This window comes from Plectropomus leopardus, chromosome 7, assembly GCF_026936395.1.
Source record: "Plectropomus leopardus strain MGB_pleo_1.0 chromosome 7, ASM2693639v1, whole genome shotgun sequence".
NCBI lineage: Eukaryota > Metazoa > Chordata > Actinopteri > Perciformes > Serranidae > Plectropomus > Plectropomus leopardus.
Window position 1 is genome coordinate 36,733,686 of NC_142182.1, and position 23,812 is coordinate 36,757,497.

The following is a 23,812-nucleotide window of genomic DNA, read 5'->3' on the forward strand; positions in this document are numbered from 1 at the left end:
AAAGTACAAGAAAATTAAAGTAATAAAAAGCAAATTTGAGAATTATTAATTTTGAGAATTGTTAATATCTTCATAACATACACCACCTTAAAAATGGAGCATACATCTCCCTTGATGATTTTTTTCACAAATTAAATGATTTAAAGATCAAAGTCCAGTTTTTCCCTCCCTCCTGTTCTTTCATTCACCTGTTCACCTTATTACCTTCCTTTCTTCCTTCCCTATTTTGTAGTAAGTAACTAAAAAGTAGTGTAGTGGAGTAATATGTTACATTTTATTTGGGAAATGCAGTAGAGTAAAAGAGGAAGTTGACAGAAATAAAGTACAGATACTCAAAAAAAATGAAAAAAACATACTGTAATGAAGTATTATTACTTTGTTGTATGTATTAATACTGAGTGCGGCAGCCTGACTGACATGCTGAAGCCATTGTTTCATGTGCTGCTTCACACTGCTCCATGTCCAGGCTCCCTGCCACCTTCATATTTACCATGAGCATATGTTTTATTTGTAACCTAAGGTATGGTGTGATTATATCTCCTCTGTTTTTGTGTGTGCAGAGAAAGCAGAGGTCTGTCTTTTCCAAGGGGTCACAGTGCTGGGCCCAGGTCAGTCTCTGGTTCAGTACTTTGAAGGAGAACTATGTTACACTGTCCACTGTCTGCATCACAAGGATCCAGACTCAGGCTTCTACGCTATGGAAATTACCTCCGTCAACTGCTCCCAAAAATGTGGGCCAGTATGTGTCCAACACAAACACATTTTCATACATCACATAGTCATTGTGAGAAGCATTTCACCCCTATTACTGGCTCTTCTACACCATGCCTCATCCACTTATCCTCCCTTCTGCATCTCTTGTGCTCATCCTTCACTTCTGCATCTGCCTCGTCTTTTAGCACCAGGTATATGTAACATCCTCGGACCCTCAGGTGTGCTGCGGCTCCTGTAAGAATGTCTCCTGTACTTTCACCAACGAAAACGGGACAACAGAGCTTTTTGCTGTAAGGACAAACACATCTGCATGTGCTCAATGTTCGGCTTTTTGAGAAGTACTGATTCTAATTGTGTGTGCAGGCAGGGAGTTCCTGGGTGGAGAACTGCACACGTTACGACTGCATGGAAACAGCAGTGGGAGCCGTGATACTTGCCTCTGGGGTGGTTTGCCCGCCTTTTAATGACACAGAGTGTATTCAGGTCAGGATCTCCAAATGTATTTTATATATATATATATATATGTAGATAGATATATAGATAGTAATTTAAAGGGAAAGTTGGCCCCAAAATCAAAAACGCAAGTTTCCTATTACCTGTAGTGCCATTAATCAGTCTAGATTGCTTTGGTGTGAGCTGATGGTTGAAGTTACTGACTGTGGAGATGTCTGCTAGAGCAAAGTGTGTCTCTTTACCGGCCCTTACTGTGTGTCCGTCATTCAGGGTGCAGATAGGAGCCTCTGGGCACACAGACCAGTCACAAACACGTTAATTAAACTTGTGCTTACGTCAAATGTTTCGCCGTTGCCTCACCCGTCATTACTATTGCAGATGTCATTTTTAGCATCACACTTCCAGCCAAACTACAGGGTCAGTATTTGATCAGTTCTGTGTGATGTTTTTAAAGCTCTGATGAAGACTGCCAGTGGTTGAAAAATTTGGGCTTTTTAAATTATTTAGTTTCTATAATAAAGGCACTTTAATGTAATTCCTCCTCGGTTTTCACGTTTTTCACATTTTTGGGGTGACTGGATTTTCTTTCCCCCTCCTGTTGGTTCCCGTTTTCTATGAGCACCCTACGCAAGTTTTTTGACCTACGTTTGATTATAGCTTATAGAGCAACAAGTCATTGCTCTCTCTTTCTCTGTCCAATGGCAATTGGAAATCTAAAAGTGCTGCACAACTGAATAATTTTATTTTAAAAAATAACAATAACCATTTCTGGAGTATAATTTACCTGAAAACACAAAATGTGTGAGAAACATTTGCATTTGTGCAAATTTGGGTTGCAAAAAATACATGTGCAATGAGATTGAATCTCTGAGACATCTTTACGGAGGGTAACTAAGTCGCACTTTCTGCCATTTCCTGCTCACAGTTTAATTAACATACGTTATAAAGGCTTTGCTCTTTAATAGAGCAGTTGACTACTGTATCAACCTTCAGCTATCTGTCAATTATGATTGAAGGCTAATTGATTGTTGTACCCATATTATGTATGAAAGGTTTATTTTCTCTTTGATGTCCACTGAATCGTATTTCACATTAACTCTGCTCTCGTCTTACTCTCCTCTTGCAGAGTGGCGGTGTGGTTCAGAGCTATGTGGACGGTTGCTGCAGGACATGTGAGTCTTCAAATTCATTTAATGCTTCTGGTGACGCTTTGAGCTGTCAATCAGAGGGGGTGCACGCCTTGTTGCCTGGCAGTGGATGGGCTTATTGGCTGAGTGGTTGGGGATGTGGTCTAATGTAGAGGGTGGAGATAAAGCCTGTTGTTGGCCTGTCACTATATTTCCCACATCTTCTGTTGACATAAGAGCCAGCACAGCTCAGACAGAAGGAATATTTGGTGGAAATGACAACATTTGGTATCATCAACAAGTCCACATACAACTTCCTGCACTTTTGCTTTCAGAATCTCATGATATGTGATTCTTCATGTCTACTTTAATACCCTAACGACAATACTTTTGATAATGGGTAATAAGATATTTGTTACACAGGCTGTGTGGATTGAAGCTTTAATAAACAGGTAATGGTGACATTTTCTCTCTCTGTGGATTTGGCACTGCAGCCTTGCCCGCTTGCCTGCTTTTGCCGTGACCTTGCAGTGTTGGCCAATCAGGGTGCTCCATGGTTAGCCTTTTACCAATGAAGATGCGAGGTGGTGCAGGGATAGGGTTTGCCCTGCTCAGCTGCTCTTTGTAGTACATCAAATGACTGAGTTCCTTGGCTGACTGCCCAGAGTGGCCCAAAAAAGAAGCGAAATCCATGAGCATGCCAGCTGCACTCATTCCGTCCTCTGTGTGTTTGTGTGTTACGCTGAACTGTGTTTTCTGAACCAAACATAACCTTGTGTGTGTATTCTCATGACGTTCTTTGAACTGGACGGCTGCGATCCTGACGATGCTCCCAGGTGCTGGAGTGGGTGTTTTACCATTTACCGTTAATCCCGTAACCCCCACTGGTAGTACTAACTGTGACACAGGTACCACCACTTTACAGTGATTCTCTGGCATCCTGACACACAGTGACTCATTCACTTGCACTTTCAAACTTTGTGTGAATGTGTGGGGTGTGAGTCTATTTTTGTGTTTTGTGTGTCCTGTTTTTTCATCATCTTCCTCCCCCACTGGTTAACCCCCAAAACACAACATGAACAACATCTAACCTTGCATAAATCTCAGGCGTAAAACCATCCATCAGACAGTATGTAATGTGAATTATAATAAAGAAAGACTTTATCGAATCAAAGAGTGAGACAAAATGAGCTTCAGTTTTCCATTAGGAAAGAGTTAGAGATCATTTGCTCTTTTCATACATTCCAGCCCTACACAGAATCCTTTAGACTAGCTTTGATTGGCTTAAAAGTAAGGTTAAGTTGAGGTCACTAGCCAATAGGAGAGAAGGATCTCTGCTGAGAGAACTGTGTCCCCCATCACCTAACTGTCAATCAACTCAAGCTTCTACTGCTGGGCAACAAAGAGCCCTGCTCAATAGGCTTCTCAGGGTTGTGTGGGTAACAGACCTCTGCGGTAAAACAATCAAAGAGTATGTTTGTGTGTTTACCAGTGTGTGTGTGTGTGTGTGCGTGCGTGCGTGCGTGCGTGTGTGTGTGTGCATTTCTTTGTGTATGTTTGAACTTGCATCTTTATGCTTTCTGTTGTTAAAGCCTCTGGGAACCCAAATCACCAAAAACTTTCTTTATATGTAATTTCAGGTCTTACATGGATACTGAAAAGCATCAGAAATGATCAGACATGAGCCTTTATCCAAATCTGAAATACTGTCATTTTAGTTTTTTCTCAGTTTACTGAAGGTGGCTTGATTTGGGCGTAGTTGTCCATACCTCGTAATATGAATAAAGCCAATAAAAGATCACAGTCAGCTGTCAGTTGATACTAAATTAACATGTCAAAAATTCTTCAATGCTCCTTTCAATAGGGTGCATTCAGTAACACTCACTCCGAGTGCTGTGGAGCGCACTCTGGCACAAACTGGACTGGTCAATTCAGAGTGCTGCTGTGATGTACCGTTGAGTTACCCAGAGCAATGCGGTCTGGGAGTGTCAGAGCTCACTCTGGGCACCCAGTCTGGGGAGAAGGAGCAGCAAACGGCCAAACAGAGTGAATGTGTGATGAACTTAACGGTTGGTTAATTCATGGAGAAACAGAACACTCTGTGGCTTCAAACAACAGCTCTCTCATGTTATCGTAGAGCGTTTATGAACGCAGCCAGAGTCAGGGCTGGAGCAGATAGAGCTGCACCACTCCGACTCTGCTTTGCTCCATGGCTGTCATAGAGACGAGACAGTTGACAAAGGTGGGATCAAAGGAGGTGTCAATCAAAACATGATCTGCCATGCCCACACAGTCTGGAGAAATGCTGTTATCTTCAAAATTAGTTGTTTTCAACTCAGTTTTATAATAGTTTGGAACATTTATTTTCACTCAGATTTTTGTAGATACTTAATGAGACACTCAACTTTGATATGTGCATTCTTACTATTTCAAGCCATTTTCCAGTTTCCAGAGACTTTAAATGGCATGTTGTGTTGGTGATATTACCGTTCTGAATGTACTGTCTGAAGTGACTTGTGAGTGTCTCTCTGTGTCTGCATCTTAATGCTGTGTGAACATGTGTGTAGGTAAAGAGGATGCTAAGACGTGCAAACGTGTGGCCATTCGCACTACCATTAGAAAAGATGACTGCAGGAGCAACGCACCGGTGAGAGAAAAAAGACATGCTAACATAAAATGAAGAGGCAAGAAAATTATATACATGACTTTAGTCTTGAAATGACACTGCTGTTGCTCAGCATCACACTGTCCCGCTTACTGCTGACATATTTATTGAGTGAAAAAAAAAAACAAAAACCCCCGACCTTTTCAAAACTTTTCTACATATATACAAACACAGAGACTGCCTAAATTTTTTCATCATCCTATCAGAGGACACCTGAAACTGCTTTGCATTATCAGCCTGATGCTTTTCACACAATAAATATGTCAGCAGTAAGGGGGACAGTGTGCAGGGATCCCTCTGGACCTTCATCAAGAGTTTTTAAGTTAGTTTTTAAGTTAATCTTAGTTTGTGTAACCAATAAATTGTGATGCTGAGCAAGAGCAGTGTGCGGAATTTTCTTTTCAAGACTCAAGTGATGCACCTGCGTCTGAGATAGTTGGCTGTGCTTATTTCTCACTTTATACATTATTTTTTTAAAAAATACAACGATGCATTGCTCTATACTTCCTTATTTCATCATATATCGTTCATCTTACAGGTAACAGTCTATTCTTGTGATGGGAAATGCCCATCTGCCACCATATTCAACTTTAACATCAACAGTCACGCACGGTTCTGTAAATGCTGCCGTGAGAGTGGACTACAAACCCGCTCTGTCACACTCTACTGCTCTCGTAACGCCACAGTGGTGGAGTACAACTTCCAAGAGCCTCTGGACTGTTCCTGCCAGTGGAACTAAAAAAGCAGAAAATAAATGAGAGCACAACTAATACAGAGAAGGTATGGATAGAGGGATAAACGAGGGGGGAGGAGGCGGTTTTTGCAGTGCTGATGAACAAGCATAAAAAGCAGCCATGTTTCATTTTATTGTTACACTTTACACTGACCTGAGTCATAGTTATAACTTAAAGGAACTGAAAGTAACTGATTTAAGTGGGAGTTTTCAAGTAATTTGTCTGCACATTAGTCTTTATTTTCTGTAAGACCTGCAGTGCCAACCCAGTCAGCTTTCTAGTGCATTTAAGTGACGGTACGATGTCATTAGCCTTCTATCTTACTGTATATTATTAACAATTGATATCATGTTGACATAGAAGTTGCATTTTTTATATCTGCGGTTCAAACACTGTACATGCATTGTGGTTTGTCTTAGGAGATAAATTTAGCCTTTGTACAAATGGAAGTGTTATTATGAGTAACTTTGCTTCTGTAGAAAAGTCTTGAGTTTCCAAAATGTGGCCTTTTCGCTCTTTGTAGTTTCTGTATTTTGAAGTAGGGGAATAAAAGATTTAAGAGTGTCTTTGTCTCTGTCCTGATGACCCGCAACGTGTCCTTTTCACACACCCTTCCAGTTCTTCCTTTTCAAGCCCTCATTAAATGCACATGATGATTCAGCATTTGCAGTGCTGACATGTGTTTGTGTTAGACCTCAGAGAGCTTATTGCTGTGTGGGAGTCACCACTTCATAACAGAACCTCTCCGTGTACTCAGCTCGCAGTCTGTCAATCTTTTCTCCCTTTCACATTCCTGTCATTCCACATGGGCCAGCGCTCCAACCACACCCCACGTCCAAGCCAAACCACTGCACTGTAATGAGCAATCTGGAGCCAGGGCTTATTTTTGAGGTTATGAAAACAAAATCTTAGATCTGTCTGAGACTGTTGCTGGCTGGCTGACTGCTGGTCATCCAGAGAAGTGAAGATGCTGGATTTGCCTACTGAGGATATCTCAATTTCTCACAAAGCCCCACCACATCTCTTATCCCTCTCCTCTTCCTCTCAGTATGCCCCCACATCACTATCCACCCTCCTTTCTTCTCTTCTCTTCTCTTCTCTTCTCTTCTCTTCTCTTCCCTTCTCTTCTCTTCTCCTCTCTACTCTTCTCTTCTCTCCTGGGGAGCCTTGCCCTGGAGTGGCCATGTCCCCATGGTTGCCATAGTGAACTGCTCTTATCCCAACAAAGAGCCAGAACAAATTGGGCTGATCATCCACAATCTCTCTCTCTCTCGCTTTCTCTCTCTTGCCCCCCCCCTTCGCGCTCTCTCTCTCTCTCTCTCTCTCTCTCTCTTCTTCACATAAGGGTTTGTGTCTCGGGAGGAAACAGCCATTGAAGGCTGACTTTGGGTGCGCGCTAAATTCAAAGTAGAGGCTCTGCGTAAAACTGAAGTCCAACGAAGTAGAGCGTTCCCCGGGATTTAGGAGGGATAGGAAGCTACTTCCAAAGACTTTCCAAGTCTTAAAAAAGTTACAAACCTTTAACTTTTTGATGCTGCAGCTGTACGTCAGCGACCCAAATAGCTTGGGACTTTCCACAGCGATGTTTACGCACAGAGTGTAATATCTCGGGTTTATGGTACTTGTGAGTTTATACCAGTGGCTGCAAACACAGACAGGATCCGCTGTGTCTCGCCCTGAAAGTGACCGTGGGGGATCAGTGACTGCCTGGAGCTGTGCGTGATGACATGGAGTGACATGTCCAATGGGTGCAACAGAGCGTCTGTGGTTACTTGCTAGTTTATGTCAGGTAAGAAAAAGGCCTGCAGCTCCCTTCTCCAATGCATTGTATATTTAATATCCATGATTCTCATACTATATCTTCTCAGGTGTATTGTGATGCTATTAAAAGGTGCTTAGTGTAGTATTTAGTGGTATGTAGCAGTTAGGTTATAGATTGCCTGTAGGGGAACTACAGTGGTCGACGCTAAAAGGCTAAAAACGCTAATAGCCTTGTACAGAGCCAGCCTTTGGTTTGATCAATCTGGGCTACTGTACAGCAACAATGGCGGTGTTGTAGGTAGCGGACCCAGCAGCTCTCTGTGTAACAGCTCGCTACAGCCCATTCTAAGGTAACAAAAACACAGCAATTCATATTTTCAGATGATTATAAAGTAATGAAAACGTATTTACTAATATTATGTCACTTCTGCCAATAGAGTTTTGCAGGAAATAGTCTTAAAACCAAAACATGCATGAGTTGGCATTTTGATTTTGGCACTCTGGCTTCCCTTTTCTCATGGTCATTGTTTTTTGGTTAGAAGCCTGAAATAAGGTCTGTGGTTAACACAAGCTGAAGAGACTTTTTTTTTGCTCTATGACATGAAATAAGTCAGTAAATACCTCACTTGTACATTCATAACAAGTGGCTAAACGCAGCTGTGGTGTAACTGTTAATGTCAGCTCACATACAGCCTAATATTAGCTTTTTACCTCTGGCAGTTGCATTTATGGTTCACAAATGGTATTTATTCGTGAAGATTATCTGGCTGAACTAAATGTGTTGGTATCATCAACTTTTGTGTGCAACAGAGGTTATTTTCTGCAGTAATCTTGAATCCAATGGAACAATACCACAGGCTTTTTGTCGAGGGAAATGATGTTAACATTACCCCTGCAGCACTCTATACAGGATTGCCATGGTCATTCAATTTAATTCATGAGATTAGTAAAAAATCATTAACGCCATGGAATTTTGTTGTATTTCATGAAATCCTCACAGTAATCTACTGTAGATGACCTTCCATGTAATTCAGCACATCGGCACATTTATTTTCTGTAACTGTTGATGTAAAGTTGTTCTAATATACATTGATTTTTGACAACGTTTTATTTACAATCACATAGCCTACCTTTCTTCATTTTCCCTTCATATAAACCAAATTGCTGAAATTATAAAAAAATGAGGAACCTATAACCAAAAACAGTGTTAGGTCCAGACAGTCCGATTGTTTAAAAAGCATAAAAGGCCTTTAATCCATAGGGCTAGAAACATTAGAAATGCACTGGCCTGCACCTTCTTCAGGTTGTTGACACCTTTTATGCTTTTCAAACCATCCTGAGTGCCTGGACCTGGATTTTTTTATACCACTCTTATTTGTAAAATGTTCCTATTTTTTTAATAGGTATTCCTTTCCATGAGAATTGATGTTTTTAGGGACACCAAAAAGCCCCTGCTGCCTCTCTTTTTTTGCTGAAATTATGTTTGAATACAGTGAATGTTTGATAAGTACCTGCTAGTGCTAGTGCTTGTCCTGAGAAGTCATGAAAAGTTTTGCCCATGACAATGTGTTGGAACCCTGTCTATTGATGCCCTTAAATGTTACTAAAATGACGTTTAAGGTACATGGAATTTAAAGTTCCTGTGACATGCGCTTTCCTCCTCCTCAGGTGGTCTTGCTGACGTGTGAACAGTATCGGGACCCTGTTGAGGTTGAAGTTGTATTTCAGTCTTTTCCTTCTGGCAGAGATTCCGACACCTATACAGTCACCTGCAGGACTGCAAGTAGCCATCTGGTGAGAACACAGCACAGGTGATAATGCAGATAAAGTCTGGTTCATCTTATATAGTCTGAGAACTAAATAATTGTCCCATATCTGCAGGTGCATGTGGAGCCCATTGATCATTCAACTTGCTCCCCTGACTGTAAAATCTCACTTCAATTAGTTGAGGATCCAAGAGGATATAATATCACACTTAGAGCCAGAAGAAATGATACGACTGTTGAAGCAAAGACTTTTCACTTCAGTGAGTCTCTGTGAACTCATCAAAGTTTTGCCGAAGAAAATTACCAATCTTGATTAGTGTTTGGTATAATGCTTATTGATGTTAACATCTTTCATCTTGTCTGTGCTCCACCTTTCTGTATTTGTGTCCAGCTCCAGTCTTCCTGTCTTCCCTTCATGTATACAGCACGGCAACCACTGCTCTCTTCACATGGACACTTCACAGACAACAAAGCCTGTCCACCTTGAGTCTATACAGCACCCACACACAATCTGTCTCACACATTGTCAACATAAACTCATCAGAGGCAAAGTCTCACTACACAGTGAAAGGTCTCCAACCTGGCACACGCTTCAAGGCTGAAGTTGTGGTGACCACATTCCTCAAACACTTAAAAATGATGCTGAAGCAGAGACTCAGCTTCGGCATGGAAACAGGTATTGTACATATCACAATCACATCACCACAACTTGATCAGAAACCTTAAAACTGACTGCATGGAGGGTGGAATCTGTCAGTATTAGTTGCTGATTTATGTCTGTCTCCAGCTAAGTGTCCCTCTGAATGGTTGGCCAATGGAAGAAGCTGCTACACTGTGAGAAGGAGGGGTTTGACCTGGGGTGATGCCCAATGCAGCTGTAAAGACCTGGCAGCTGGAAGTCACCTGATTGATCTGAAAACCCTGGAAGATTGGCTTTTTATAACTTCTCACTTGCTGAGCCACAACAACCTGCTGCTGCTGTGGAGCGGACTCAACGACCAGCAGGTAGCCTCATTACAGAAACATTTTAATAAGTGGCACTTGGAAAAATAGGATTTTTTTTTCTCTTTGTCCTATCAGTCAGAGCCATAATAAATAATAACTCTGTATTGTTACTTTACATCGTCAGAATAGCTAATGTTTCCTTGAGAATGTGCACATGTACATATATTATTTAATAATCATTTCTCAAAATGAATAACATTTGAGAATTACCGGGAATATTCATGCATGATTTTATAGTAAGTAATTTAAAGACGCATTTGTCAAGAAAACCTTTTTGATTAAATATTTAAAAAACAGTGCATGCTTTTTATATCCTGCAGGAGTTCAGAAGTTACTCTGTTCCGCAAGACTGACAAAATCATGCAGAATGTGGTGGAGGAATATGTGAAAATCAAACTGAAGGACAGTAGATTTTAAAATATCCTGCAGTATCAATAAAGTATCATGCACAATATTTTGTCACACTAAGTTTCTGCAGGACACTTTCAACACTAAAACTCCTGTATTGTCCTCATCATGAGAAGCATTGGCCCTCATGCAAAAACAGTTAACAAACACATTTTCTCTTATTTTTGCCTGTAACTAGGACTTGGTCTTCTCTTGTTAGTACCCTTTCAAGTTTTCTTATTTTTACTCTTTTCTTAGGTTAGAGAAAATTTGACAAGTCGTCCAGAGCACATTTACTAAGATAAGAGAAATTCATTCAAACCTTTATTTAAGAGTTGGGAAATTATTGAGGGAGACCCTCATTTTCAATGATGCAGAGCGTTAACAATGCATTTAAGACATACGCAATCAAAAGAAACAATACTGAACCATACAAAGCAACAAACAATAATAGCAGTGAAAATACCTAAAATGGAAATGCAGGAAAACAACATGGTAAGGTGGAGAGATTATTCCATGTATATGGTGCACTGTAAGAGAATGTCATTTTTCCTAGTTCAGTTCTGATTTGGGGAACGTGAAGTAACAAGCTATTCTGTGACCAAGTACCAAGATTATGAGAGTTTAGAGTTAAAAGGGATGAATTACAGGGAGAATGCATGTGTTTCAAAGCTTTATAGGTGAATAAAAACTAATGCTGGTCACACCTCACAACCAAATGTGGCCAGCTGACCTTTTGGTAAAGATGGCAGTGGTGGGTACTGTAAGGATCACTGATTATGAACCTTAGAGCTGCATGGTACACAGCATCCAGCGACTTTAATGTCCTGGCCAACAAGGGAGTGACCTGGAGGGGTGTGATTGGGAAAACGTCCTGCCTGATCTGAACCCAAGTGGTGTTATTGGACTTCTGTGCTAGTCATGGATTGTCCATAACAACCACCATGTTCGAGCATAGGGATGTTTATAAGTGTACTTGGTACCAGAGCTCCCTAGGCCAAAGATCAATGATCGACATTGTGATCGTATCATCTGATCTGCAGCCATATGTCTTGGACACTCGGGTGAAGAGAGGAGCGGAGCTGTCCACTGATCACCACCTGGTGGTGAGTTGGATCAGGTGGCGGGAGAGACTGCCAAACAGATCTGGTAAACCCAAACGTGTAGTGAGGGTGAACTGGTAACATCTGGTGAAGGCCCCTGTCCACCAAGTCCTCAACTCAAACCTCCGGAAGAACATTTGGTGCATCCCAGGGGAGGTTGGCGAGTGGTCCTTCAAAACCTCCATTGTGGAGACAGCTGCTAGAAGCTGTAGTCAGAAGGTCATCGGTACCTATCGTGGTGGCAACCGGAGGACCCACTGGTGGACACCAGCAGTGAAGGAGGCCTTTTGGGCTCTACTGGCCCAGGGATCTCCTGAAGCAGCATACAGGTTCCGGTTGGCCAGAAGGGCTATAGCTGAGGCGGTTGCCAAAGCTAAAACTCAGGTATGGGAGGAGTTTGGGGAGGCCATGGAGAAGGACTTTCGGTTGGCCTCAAGGAAATTCTGGCAAACTGTGAGACAAATCTGGAAGGGAAAGCAGGGCTTGTCTCAGGCTGTGCTCAGCACAGGAGTTGAACTGCTGACCTGGATTGGGATATTGTTCAGTGGGGGAAGGAGTCTGAAGACTCAGGGAATTCTTTGTCCATAGCTCTGGCAGAGGTTGCTGAGGTAGTCAAAAAGCTTCTCAGCGGCAAGGTGCCAGGTGTGGATGAGAATCACCCTGAGATGCTGAAGGCTCTGGACATTGTTGGGCTGTCTTGGCTGACATGCCTTTTCAGTGTCACATGGAGGTCAGGTACAGTGACTGTGGAGTGGCAGATCGGGTGGTGGTTCCCATCTTTATAAAAGGGGACCGGAGAGTGTACTCCAATTACCAGCTCAGCCTTCCCAGGAAAGTCTACTCCAGGGTGCTGGAAAGGAGGCTTCAACCGATCGTCAAACCTCAGATTCAGGAGGAACAATGCGGATTCCGTCCTGGTCATGGAACAACGGATCAGCTCTTTACCCTTACAAGGCGGCTGGAGGGGGCGTGGGAGTTTGCCTATCAGGTCTACATGTGCTTTATAGATATTGAGAAGGCTTATGACCGTGTCCCTCGGGGAGTCTTGTGGGGGGTGCTGCGGGAGTACGGGGTACCGTGCAATCTGGTCCCTGTATAACCAAAGTGAGAGCTGTGTCTGGATACTTGGCGTGAAGTCAAATGCGTTCCCAGTGGGTGTTGGCCTCCGCCAGGCTTGCCCCTTGTCTCCAATCCTTTTGGTGATTTTCATGGACAGGATCTCGAGACGCAGCTGGGGGGGAGGAAGGAGTTCAGTTCGGTGACCTCAGAATTGCGTCTCTACTTTTTGCAGATGATATGGTTCTGTTGGCTTCATCACACCGCGACCTCCAGCATGCACTGGGGCTGTTTGTGGCCGAGTGTGAAGTGGTCAGGATGAGAGTCAGCACCTCCAAATCTGAGGCCTTGGTTCTCTGCAGAAAAGCAGTGGACTGTCCCCTCTGTATCTCAGGGTCTTGTTCATGAGTGAGAGTAGAACGGATAAGTGAAAGAAGATGGGTGGATGGGTGGATGGATAGATGGACATTCCCAAAAACGGATTAAAAAATGGAGTCAACTATTCTTTTCCTGTATAAAAAGGACAACATTTTTTTTATTCTTATATAAAAAGCCAATTACAGTTCTCAATTTATTAGTAAGGACGACAAAATGATGCTTGAAGTATTTTTAGTAAGTAAGTAATAAGTAATTTTATCGTCAATTCAGATACAGATAAGGTATTTGTACTGTGCCACTCTTTCTTTGGATGTGCCATTGGCAGAAAGAATATTAAAAGACTCTGAGTTATTAGTTTTGGTGAACAGTATATATTTGTTTTTTTTTCTGAGTTTAAAACTAACCTATGGTTATGTAGTTGGTGTTGAAGGGAGTCAAAGCACGACTGTAGGCAACTAATGGCTGACTGAACAGATTTTGTACAACTATATAAAATCGTGTCAGACACATAAAGATTAAATTTACAGGTTTCGGAAATGGGGACAATATCATTCATATAAATTGAGAACAATATGGGACCTAATATTGAGTCCCGTTGAACACCTTTAGCAATGTTTAAATAATTGGAATGGACATCATCAATTTTAGCACATTGTAATCTGTTAAATAAGTAGTTTTCAAACCAGAGGCAACTAAAAGAATCAAATCCAATACAAGACAGTTTTTTGAGAAGTAATGAATGGTCAACAGTATCAAATGCTTTAGATAAATCTATAAACAGAGCAGCACAAGACATCTTGTTATCCAAGGCCAGTGCGATGTCATTGAGAACCAGGGAGGTTGCAGTTATGGTACTGTGCATTGGCCTGAAGCCAGACTGATAGGGAGAAAGTACTGAAAAGAAGGACAGATAGGATCTGAGCTGATTATTTACCAGGGATTCCAAGATTTTGGCCAGGCAACACAATTTGAAGATGGGGCGATAGTAATGCATGATGTCTCTCTGTTGTCACCCCGCAGGAGGAGGGGCGTCCTCTGTGGTCTGATGGCTCAGCTTATAACCAGACCAACACCATGATGTCACTATTGCCAGCCAATCAGACTGACTGTTTTGCCCTCCAGAGGAATGCCACAGGACAAGAATACTTTCTCACTCCATTCTTCTGTGACATCCCCTTACCCTTCATCTGCCAATATCAGAGTAAATAACACAATATTTTTTAGGCATACATTATTAAGAGTTTTGAGGACTTATTGAATGTCACCACCTGTTAAGCACTTTGCATGCATGTTTTTCTAATTTTGCAACATTTCAATCCTTAACATATGACTGATGCTCATTTATGCTCAGTCTCAGGGAAAATAAGTAATGCAAAACCCCTAATAATTTACCAAAACAATATAATTTGTGAGCATTTATTTTCCTCACTTCCTTTGCAAGTTGCTAAGATGTTTCTCTGCTTCTTAATTCTTCACAGTTCCTCCAGTCGCTGCCTCATTCTCCTTTGAGCTGGTTCAGGTGACAGAGCAACAAGTAGAGCTTCATTGGAGTGACCTATCATCCTTAAATTCTCTTCATCTTTCATCTTTTGAGATATTCCTCCAGTACCAAGAGGAAGCAGGCGGAGAGTCTGGTCAAGGTGAAGAAAATGGCAGTAGGAGGTCAGAGGACAAAAAGGGGACACAGAGCCAAAGCAGTGTTAAAAAAATTGTCAGGGTCCCCATCTTCCTCTCTTCTAGAGGGGTAACTGTGGCAGGTTTGTCTCCAGGGAGCATCTACTCTTTCACCCTGCGAGCCTCTCAGCCTGCTAGTTCCACCTGGAGCTTGGGACAGACACGGACCGCGTACACTAGTGAGTCTGCAAACTGTCACATATACAAGTTTTATACCTTTAAACCTCAATTAATATTGCTATTATTTGCTTAAATCATTGACCTCAACAGGCTTATATTTGGGACGGGCATCTATATGGGATGGGCTTTTAATTCCTTTCACACAAAACTGTTGCTCAGCAAAGATGGAAAATATCATCAAATTATTTATTTAAACTGCTTTTTTAGCAACTCTCTAGTTTAGCTAAGCAGGTATTACTATCTTCCTTGGTGCTCGAGGTTTCAGTAAAATTAATGATTGAACTGTAGAGAATCTTACCAAATTAACCAAATGTGTACATATTGACAAATGTTTAATCCTCCTGTCATGTTGCAGGTCAGTCTGACTGGCTTCAAAGTTTAAAATTACAGGAAAAATATTTTTGATAAGCTTTTCAAGCATGAAACCTTTTCTGTCGGGCTTAATTACTGTAATGACCATTTTAATGGAAAACAAGTGACTTCTCATCAGTAAACAATAATATGTAAGAGGTGAAAAACTTATTGTTGCTCCTTAAAGTTGAATATAAGAGGTGGTATCAACATTTATATTTGTATGCATCATCTAATGATCATCATCATCTATGCATCAGCTAACTAACTTCTTATCTCCAAAGGGTAGTTATCAACTGCATAGTAGCCTCTAATTGAGACAGAAATTTATTTGTCAAAATGTGTCGCCAAACTGGGTTAGTAAAGGGGACTGGGCTTTTAATTGGGACTAGGTTTATATTTGAGGTTTAACAATAAGCAACATCGTACAGATGTAACTTTAAAAAGTTGATTTTTTTCTCCCTTGCAGGACCTCTTCCTCCTCAAAATATCACTGTCGGCCTCATTACCGTCAGTCAGATCAGTGTCCACTGGATGCTGACAGATGCTCCATTAAGGCTTGGATGGACATTTATTGTGCGCTGTGTGGACATGTCTTCAAGACAAGAGAGGACAGTTGGAATGACCAACATCTTCAGGTTATCTGAGACTGGTGGGCTGCAGTCATACACTGCTGTGATTGGACGGTTGGAATCTTACAGGAAATACAGGGTTGAAGTTTACACAGTTACTCAGCATGGGATAGAGAGCTGTGGACCAGCAGCTGTGACTGCACAGACCGGTAAGCATGTAACAGGCCTTTTTCACAGCATATAGTTTGGCTTGTCATAGCTGCTAAAAACATCAGTGATGGCTCTGTTCTGCTCAGGAGTCCCAGTAAGACTGTGTGAAAGCGAGCTAGCAGGAACAATACCAAGACCATGAAAAAGTCAATTAAATGGAATTCAGACATCATTTATTTTATTATTTACACCTGATTCTCCTACTGTTACATGTCAAAATGATTCATTTAAATTTCTGGGAAATCTAGAAAGGTATTGTTTGAAAATCAGGGCAAATATACAAATGAAAATTTCACAACTGCATGAATGTCAGGTCGTACTAGTACTCCTTTATTGTCTTACTCAGCCAGTTGGTACAATACAAAATGAGATTTGGATGGACTTTTGTTGTGAAGCCATTTTGCTGTTAATCTGACTTGTTTCTTCAGTTCTGGGTGGTAAAACATCACGAAGTGCCAAATGTGAGCTGGCATCCTATCAAGATTCGTGTAAATACTGAGAATTTCTTGCATGAAGAAGTAATTTGGATAAGCAGCTCAACATATCAAACTCTACACAAAATGTTATCAAAATCATTTATTGCACTTTCACTACTGGAAAGATAGACCTGTCATAAAATTGGGCTATATATCAGTAGGGTTACAGTACCTTTAAAACTGATGTTGCATGACCAGAGAAAACAGAGGAAAATGCTGTGCTTTTGCTCAAGATGTAGAAAACCTGCAACCACCAGAATGCACCTACTGCACCAGACCAATAAACACTGCCTCTGGTGGGTGTTGTAAAGCAAGCTTGGCCGCTGTGACACTGGAAACAATATAGTGCCCAGCTGGTAACAAAGGATCTCAAATTACATTGGCTGTATTTCTTTCAAAAACATGGGAAGACAGAAATGAAAAGCAAAAAAAGAAATGAAAAGAAAGGTTCGCAAGAAATTACTATGAAGAAATTAATTAGCTGGAAAAAAGCTATAAAATACAGAAAAGGGAAATAACCTGGAAAAATTGCTTAGAAATTATAATATTTTTTGTATCATAATTTTAAATATGTTTGTTTATTAAGATCCCTATTAGCTTCTGTGTTTACCAGCTAGCTAGCTACTCCTCCTGGGGTCTCCATTATTTTCATTAACAATATTTCATTTATTAGATTTCATGCATACACATCCATAACATTCATATTTACTATTGCACTACACAAACTCAAAGACTGTCAAAACATACAGTAAGTCTCCATAATGATTTATCTCTTCAATAGTTAAGAAAATAAAATATCTGGAAACCCATTCGATTACATTGCAAGAAAAACTAGAATCAGAATAGAAATACTTCATTGATCCCCGGGGGAGAAATTGTGATTTATTACAGTTGCTCAGATGCCTGCAAAGAGATACACAGCGAGTAGAAATAAGCACCAGTACCAGAATACATTTATTATATCTATAGACCTTTATTTGTCAAAATGTGTCACCATACCTGGCTAGTAAAAGGGACTGGGTATTTGGGACTAGACTTATGTTTAAAGTTTTACAGTAATCATGTTATGCAGATAACTTGCTTCGACTTTGCTTTGTATGTTAGCTGACTACTGACGTTCTCCTCTCGTGCCTCTCAGCGGTGACGGCCCCCAGCGGTCTGGAGGTGCTGAGCATGACAGGAAATCTGACAGTCTGCTGGAACAGTCTACCAGATGACCCACCAGATGGTTATTATATCACATCCAACCCACTCATTTACCCCACTCCTGTCTCACTTTGGGTAAATCAGTCCAGTCCTGGTGCACACTGGGTAAACGAGTCTGTATGTGTTAATATGGGCACATTCACTCCGGGTCACACTTATGAAGTTGGAGTGGTCTGTGTGAGGGGAAAGGACCGGAGCAAGAGGACCAGCATCATCGCTACCACCGGTAGGGGAAACAAACAACACTGCCTTTAACCCTTTGAAACCTGTGACATCAGTTTTCTTGTGCTTTGTTCAGACACCGTTCACAAGAAATCAGACCTTTCAAGAAAATTTGTTTAGTTTCTTTAAAAACTTGGGAATAAAGGCAATGATCAGTTTGGCAAGAGATGCCCCACAAACTGCAATAAATTAGGAAAAGAAGACAAGAAAATGACCTGAAATTGTTATTTTTTTTGTTGCTAATTTTGAGTATTTTTTTGTTAAGTTGCTCATTGTCCTCCTGCATTGTTTTTTTTTTTTTTTTTTTTAAATAGAGCCAATTTCCTCAGATTTTAAAGAGTTGAAGGATAGCTTCATCGTTTTTCAAGTCTGTCTTAAAACAATTGTCAGGTGCCCATGTGAACATTGATGGAAGTTTACAAAAAATCGTTTTATTGTACTTCTCAGTATAAAAATAAACTAAAATGCAAACTCAGGGTTGGGCAGGTGCAGTCCAAGTTGATACAATAGTAAAGTGGTGCAGACACATCAAGCACCTCCAGCTCTCAGAGTGTAAGGCACAGTGTCTAGAAATGAAAAGCTAAAAAGCTTTAGTAACTTTATAAAGTTAGGAATGAGTTAGAATACTGTAATAGACCTTGTCTCGGAAAACCCACACACAGGATATTTCTACTGTGCATGTAGTCAAGGAAGGAGCGAACCCAGGAATAAGAAATAATAATCTTCATTAGGACAAATTCATTAGCACACAGGTATGCAGAGACAGTCTGAGCCCTATCTGAGAATCTCAGATCAGAGAATCACATGTTGATAAGTGTACCACGAGCCAGGCTTAATACAAGAGGATCATGCTTTTACCGTTTTTAAGCTGTTTAACAAACTTCCTATTTACATGAAATCAGCGGTTAGTTCCTCATTTTAAAAAGCTTTAAAAAACCTACCTGTGCAGACTGGCATTTGTATTCATTTATTTAATATGTAAGTGTGTACATGTATGTATATATTTGTATATATGTATGCATGTGGGTAAGCATATGTATGTGTTTGTGTATGCATATATATATATATATATATATATATATATATATATATGCATATAGACACAGTGCTGCTTGCTTCTCAGTAACATACAAACACATCACACCACACAAGACATTAGCTCAATTACTCCATGGCAACAACAAAAGACAGGGCACAAAAACATGACAGTCATTGACAACAACTTCCGTCTGGAAATTTGCTAGTTGTAAATTGCACACTCCCCTTTTGCACTAGTTTTAACAATAAAGTGCAAGTGCTAAGTGTCTGCTTGTTGCACCTTGCCCTATTGCATGATTATTAGACAAATTCAGCAGCTTGACAGAGGCTTAAACGAATGATAATTTCAAGTGACTGTTTTTGCATTTTGGAATGCAAAGTCTTCTTCCCGAGGTAGGTGTTTCAGACTCAGAGAAGAGAGGATGTTGAGGGTCGGCAATGATCTTTTGTACTTTTTTCAGAACAGCTTGTTCAAAAAGGCTCTGAATGGGTTTGCATACTTTCCTGCCTACGATCTTCATGGCAATTTGTGCATGCTGGTTAGTCTGCTTTTTAGCTGCACTGTTAGATTCCCAAACCATACAGTAATTCCAGATCTAATTATTATCTATGTGTGTGTATGTATGTATATGTGTATATATGTAAGTATGGGTGTGTGTCTATGTGTCAACAACATGGATGATTTATATATGTGTATATGCATATGTATGTATATGTATATGCATGTGCTATCAGGACGCACGAGTAGCAGCATCAGAGGATTTATCTAGGTCCCTTTAACTGCATGCCCCCACCACGGCACTCCAGCGCTCCAGCTGCTATTTCGAATCAATAACTTTTAACATTGAATTAACAATTACCAAGACTCTCTCCTGGGGTCTGAGCATTGGCGCCAGTTCGGCTCAATGACGTTTGCTGTTGGGACGACTGCTGGTCCCGGCACAGGCGGCAAAGAGAGCATCGTCACAAGCTGGAGCAACACAGGCACTCCTGTTTACCCTGCTGATTTCCCCTTGCCCTGCCCAACACCAGACCACTGCTATATGTCTTCACCGCAGGCAGTCCTAACCGATCTGTGGATGAGGGTTATTATGGAGGTTCTCCCTCCATAATACCAAATAAAGCTACCAAGGGGTCCCGAAAAAAAGGGGTCCCGATCTAATTTCCGCTTTAAAATATTGGATAGAGTGTGAAAAACATTGCTCCAGATTTTTTTGTAAATGAAGGCACAGCCAGTTCATGTGGATAAAGGTAACATCATTGTTTTTGTATCTGTCACACGTGAGGGTGATATCAGGGCAGATGCTGGACAATTTAAGCTTGGACATGTAGGCCCTGTGGACCATCTTGAATTGCACTAGGCTATGTCTTGTGCAGAGTGAGGATTTGTGTATCAATGTGATGATGGAATACAGTATAGTGAGTGCCCCTCATCACGTTCCCACATGGTTTTAATCCTGTCCATAGTTGGACATGTCAGCATGGCAATTTACATGGATAGAAGTTTTGCTGGCTGTAATCCTCCTTTGTTGATATTGGCCAGTAAAAAAAAATCCCCTCCAATTTGTTTTCTGTGTAAGTGTTGGAGGACAAAATGCACAATCCTGGCTTTGTGCACAAATGTATTCAAAACTTTGATCTGACGGTAAAATGAGGCCTCAGTAGTCTGAGGTAGCCAGTGGGTATCTATCAAAGTTACAGCCTGCTTAGAATAAAATTGCCTCTGACAGTGTTTCCCTGTTGAGTTGCAGTAAAAGGATTGTAACAAAAGGAGGGAATTTTGTACTAAACAGGCTGTAACTTGATTTGACTAAAGCTGAAGCCTCCTATCAGCCTCAGATAAACTTTTTGATACACATCTGACCAAAGGAACATTCGTATTTTCTTCCCCATGGCCAGTAGGACTTCGAGGAATGATCACAGCAAGCAAAACATGCCTCAGTGTTCACATAGGCACCTGTCTTAAATAATACAAGTCATTGTGTGTCTCTGTTTCTCCCTCTCTGTCTGTGTAGATCCAATGCCAGTTCAGGTAGCAGTCCCCCTCTTAGTGGGCACAAACTCTGTACAACTCTACATCCAGCATCCACAGCTGGGTCACATTGATGGGGTCAAAGTGTGTGTTTGTCCAGGAGTGTGTGACAGTGTGTCTAAGGGACTGTGTGAGGAAACGTGTGACTGGTACCCCCTGCCTGCTGGTGTTCATATCATAACTGTTGGAAACCTCAGCCCAGGATCAGAGCAGCAGCTAAGGGTGTACAGCACAAGCCGAGAGAAGACAGGACCACCTTACTACACCCGCCCCATTAGAACAGGTGAGTTAACTCTGTTAACACTAACACATGCTGACGCACATGTAAGCCAGAGCATGTGCGCCCGACTTGAAGGAGTCAGCATAAACATTTTGGATTATAACCACTTAACCCTTAGGGATTGTTTGGTGCATTTTATATGTTTTCATTCTTCATTTGTTTGATAATTTTGGCTTTAGTCATGCATGAGGCATACATTTTGGCAAGATTGTGTATTTTTGTTTAATCTTGGAATAAATTTTTTAATTGATTAATTTCCAGCTCAGCTCCTGGGTGTCATTCTGGGCTTTTGACTTGTAATTTGTCATTTTTACTATCATCCACCTGATGATGTCATTTTATACCATATTTGGCATATTGAGAAAATACATGCTATTTCCACTAGGTGCACTGTCACAATCAGTGTTGCTGCTAATCATTGACATTTCCCTGGCAGTCATCATCAAACATTTTTACTTTGCATTAAAAATGATTAGGACTGATGTTGGTTAAAAACAACTTTTTGAAATTAGAAAATAATATTAATGTATGATCATTTTTATAGCTTGATTTTTAAAAGGGCATTTTGCGCAGAGCGACGCAAGTGTGTGTAATATTTAACCATACTGATAATAACCATAATGATCTCATGACATAGTTATTGTATTGGTACCGGGAAGAGGCCTCTCACTTTTACTCTTCCTGATTGTAGCTATCCTCATTTGGCATCAGTTAAAAGTACTTTTTCATGTCCTTATTTCTTTCATATTGGAGCAATTAGGTAAATGAATCCACCCTTTATCTGGCATCACTTTAGTGGTTTCCCGTTTTTTTCTCTGATATCAGAAGTGTCTACTCATTACACTCCTTGCATGAGTCAACTTGAACACTGTGGAGTGGCGGATTCCAAGGTCTGGACCCAACACCTTTTTTGTATTAATTTCACCATTTTTGCTTATAACTCACATTTAATGATCACAAAAATCAACAGCATGTAGGTCAGACCTCAAGCTGTAAGACAGATGTTGTATTGTATGATAGATATTATTCTTGTTATGAGCCAGTATGCTTCTGAAGGAAGAGGAACCCCTTTGTAGCAAACCCAAAATCCCTTTATGTGGCTGAGATTTTTTTCTGTCCATGCTCCAAAATTGAAGTAATACGGGTGGTCTGTAGAGCGTAACTCATATCATGACACCTCTTCCTAACTGTTTGGACATGAATGAGCAAGAAAACATCAGATTGTTTCAGTGTTTTCCAGCAAAGAGGTTCTAGCCTGTTCTGTGCATCATAAATAGGATAAGTGACGTGTCTCTTGTTTGAAAAACCGCTTGTCCTGGAGAAACTTCACCTACCTCCAACCTATTTCAGGCTCACTCAGGTCTTGTAAGGCTTTTGTGGTTGCTCATAGTGTATCTGGACACTTTGTAGTGCTCATTCTGTCTGACTTTGCTCACACGCTGTATGTAAAGAAGAAATGTCAGACTGCAACGATTCGTCTATTTTATTTTATTTTATACTATTTTGATAATCCAGTAGTCATTTTTCAGCAAAAAAGCCAAACACTTGCAATTTTTAAGCTTCTTAAATGTAAAATTTTATGCTTTTCCTTATCATGCACAATATTAAACTGAATAGCGTTGGATTTTTGGACCGTTGGTTAGATAAAACATACCATTTATAGATCTCATGTTGGGCTTTGGGAAATTAGACATGTTCACTATTTTATGATGTTTTGTTGACAAAATGATCAAGCGGGAAAATAATAGCAAGATTAATCAGAAAAAAATCATTAGTTGCATCCCTAAATATCTACTATTATTATTATGAGAACTTTTAATGAGTGTTATGTTTGCATTATTCTTGTACAACACTTCAAAATAATGAATTGCCTAATTGCGCAGAAATGATGCAGCTCTTTTTTTATATATATATAAATCAGACCTCATCACATAATTCCTAGGTGTTTAAATTATCCCCAAAAAAAGGTGATTTTCAGTTTATTAGAGGAATAATTACAGTGTGGGTTGTGAGATATGGTTTGTGATTTCAGGTCTGGCTCCTCCGAACAGAGTGAGGGAAGGCATGGTGACAGATTCATCCATAGAGCTGCTCTGGGACCCAGCGCAAGGACACGCTAACAGCTACGAGGTCATCTGCCTTAACTGTGACCATTCATACATGGTAAAAAAGGCAGGTTTTCTCCTTAAGATTCATGTGAGCAGTAGTTAGCATGAATTTATGTATCACACCCTCACCTCCCCCCTAAGAATGTGAGAATTATCATGTATGTGCTACAGGTGCAGAAGGTGTTCAGTCAGAGTGCAATCTTTTCTGCTCTGACTCCGGGCAGATTGTACCACTTTGCAGTACGAACAGAGAAGGAGTCCTTCATAGACAGCTCCCCTGTCACCATCAACATCACTGCAGGTATCACACACAC

The 23,812-nt window shown here is 40.8% G+C and overlaps 2 protein-coding genes across 8 annotated transcripts in view; both read left to right on the forward strand.

The window, feature by feature from the left end:
- Nucleotides 1-6,230, forward strand: part of otogl (otogelin-like) — a 40,727-nt gene extending 34,497 nt beyond the window's left edge. The window contains exons 52-58 of the mRNA XM_088080614.1: nucleotides 561-739; nucleotides 900-1,004; nucleotides 1,078-1,197; nucleotides 2,294-2,339; nucleotides 3,131-3,202; nucleotides 4,862-4,941; nucleotides 5,498-6,230. Coding sequence (XP_087936740.1) covers nucleotides 561-739; nucleotides 900-1,004; nucleotides 1,078-1,197; nucleotides 2,294-2,339; nucleotides 3,131-3,202; nucleotides 4,862-4,941; nucleotides 5,498-5,698 — 803 coding nt within the window. The 3' untranslated portion in view covers nucleotides 5,699-6,230. The remainder of the gene's footprint in view (nucleotides 1-560; nucleotides 740-899; nucleotides 1,005-1,077; nucleotides 1,198-2,293; nucleotides 2,340-3,130; nucleotides 3,203-4,861; nucleotides 4,942-5,497) is intronic.
- Nucleotides 6,231-7,065: 835 nt separating this feature from the next.
- The window catches only part of ptprq (protein tyrosine phosphatase receptor type Q), a 72,593-nt gene continuing 55,846 nt past the window's right edge, over nucleotides 7,066-23,812 (forward strand). For all 7 annotated transcript variants that reach the window (XM_042495440.2, XM_088080615.1, XM_088080616.1 and 4 more), the window contains exons 1-12: nucleotides 7,066-7,482; nucleotides 9,123-9,248; nucleotides 9,336-9,480; nucleotides 9,612-9,896; nucleotides 10,008-10,225; nucleotides 14,170-14,350; nucleotides 14,628-15,002; nucleotides 15,824-16,135; nucleotides 17,751-18,044; nucleotides 21,094-21,393; nucleotides 23,423-23,553; nucleotides 23,670-23,799. In XM_042495440.2, the coding sequence (XP_042351374.2) occupies nucleotides 7,438-7,482; nucleotides 9,123-9,248; nucleotides 9,336-9,480; nucleotides 9,612-9,896; nucleotides 10,008-10,225; nucleotides 14,170-14,350; nucleotides 14,628-15,002; nucleotides 15,824-16,135; nucleotides 17,751-18,044; nucleotides 21,094-21,393; nucleotides 23,423-23,553; nucleotides 23,670-23,799 (2,542 nt within the window). In that variant the 5' untranslated portion in view covers nucleotides 7,066-7,437. The remainder of the gene's footprint in view (nucleotides 7,483-9,122; nucleotides 9,249-9,335; nucleotides 9,481-9,611; nucleotides 9,897-10,007; nucleotides 10,226-14,169; nucleotides 14,351-14,627; nucleotides 15,003-15,823; nucleotides 16,136-17,750; nucleotides 18,045-21,093; nucleotides 21,394-23,422; nucleotides 23,554-23,669; nucleotides 23,800-23,812) is intronic.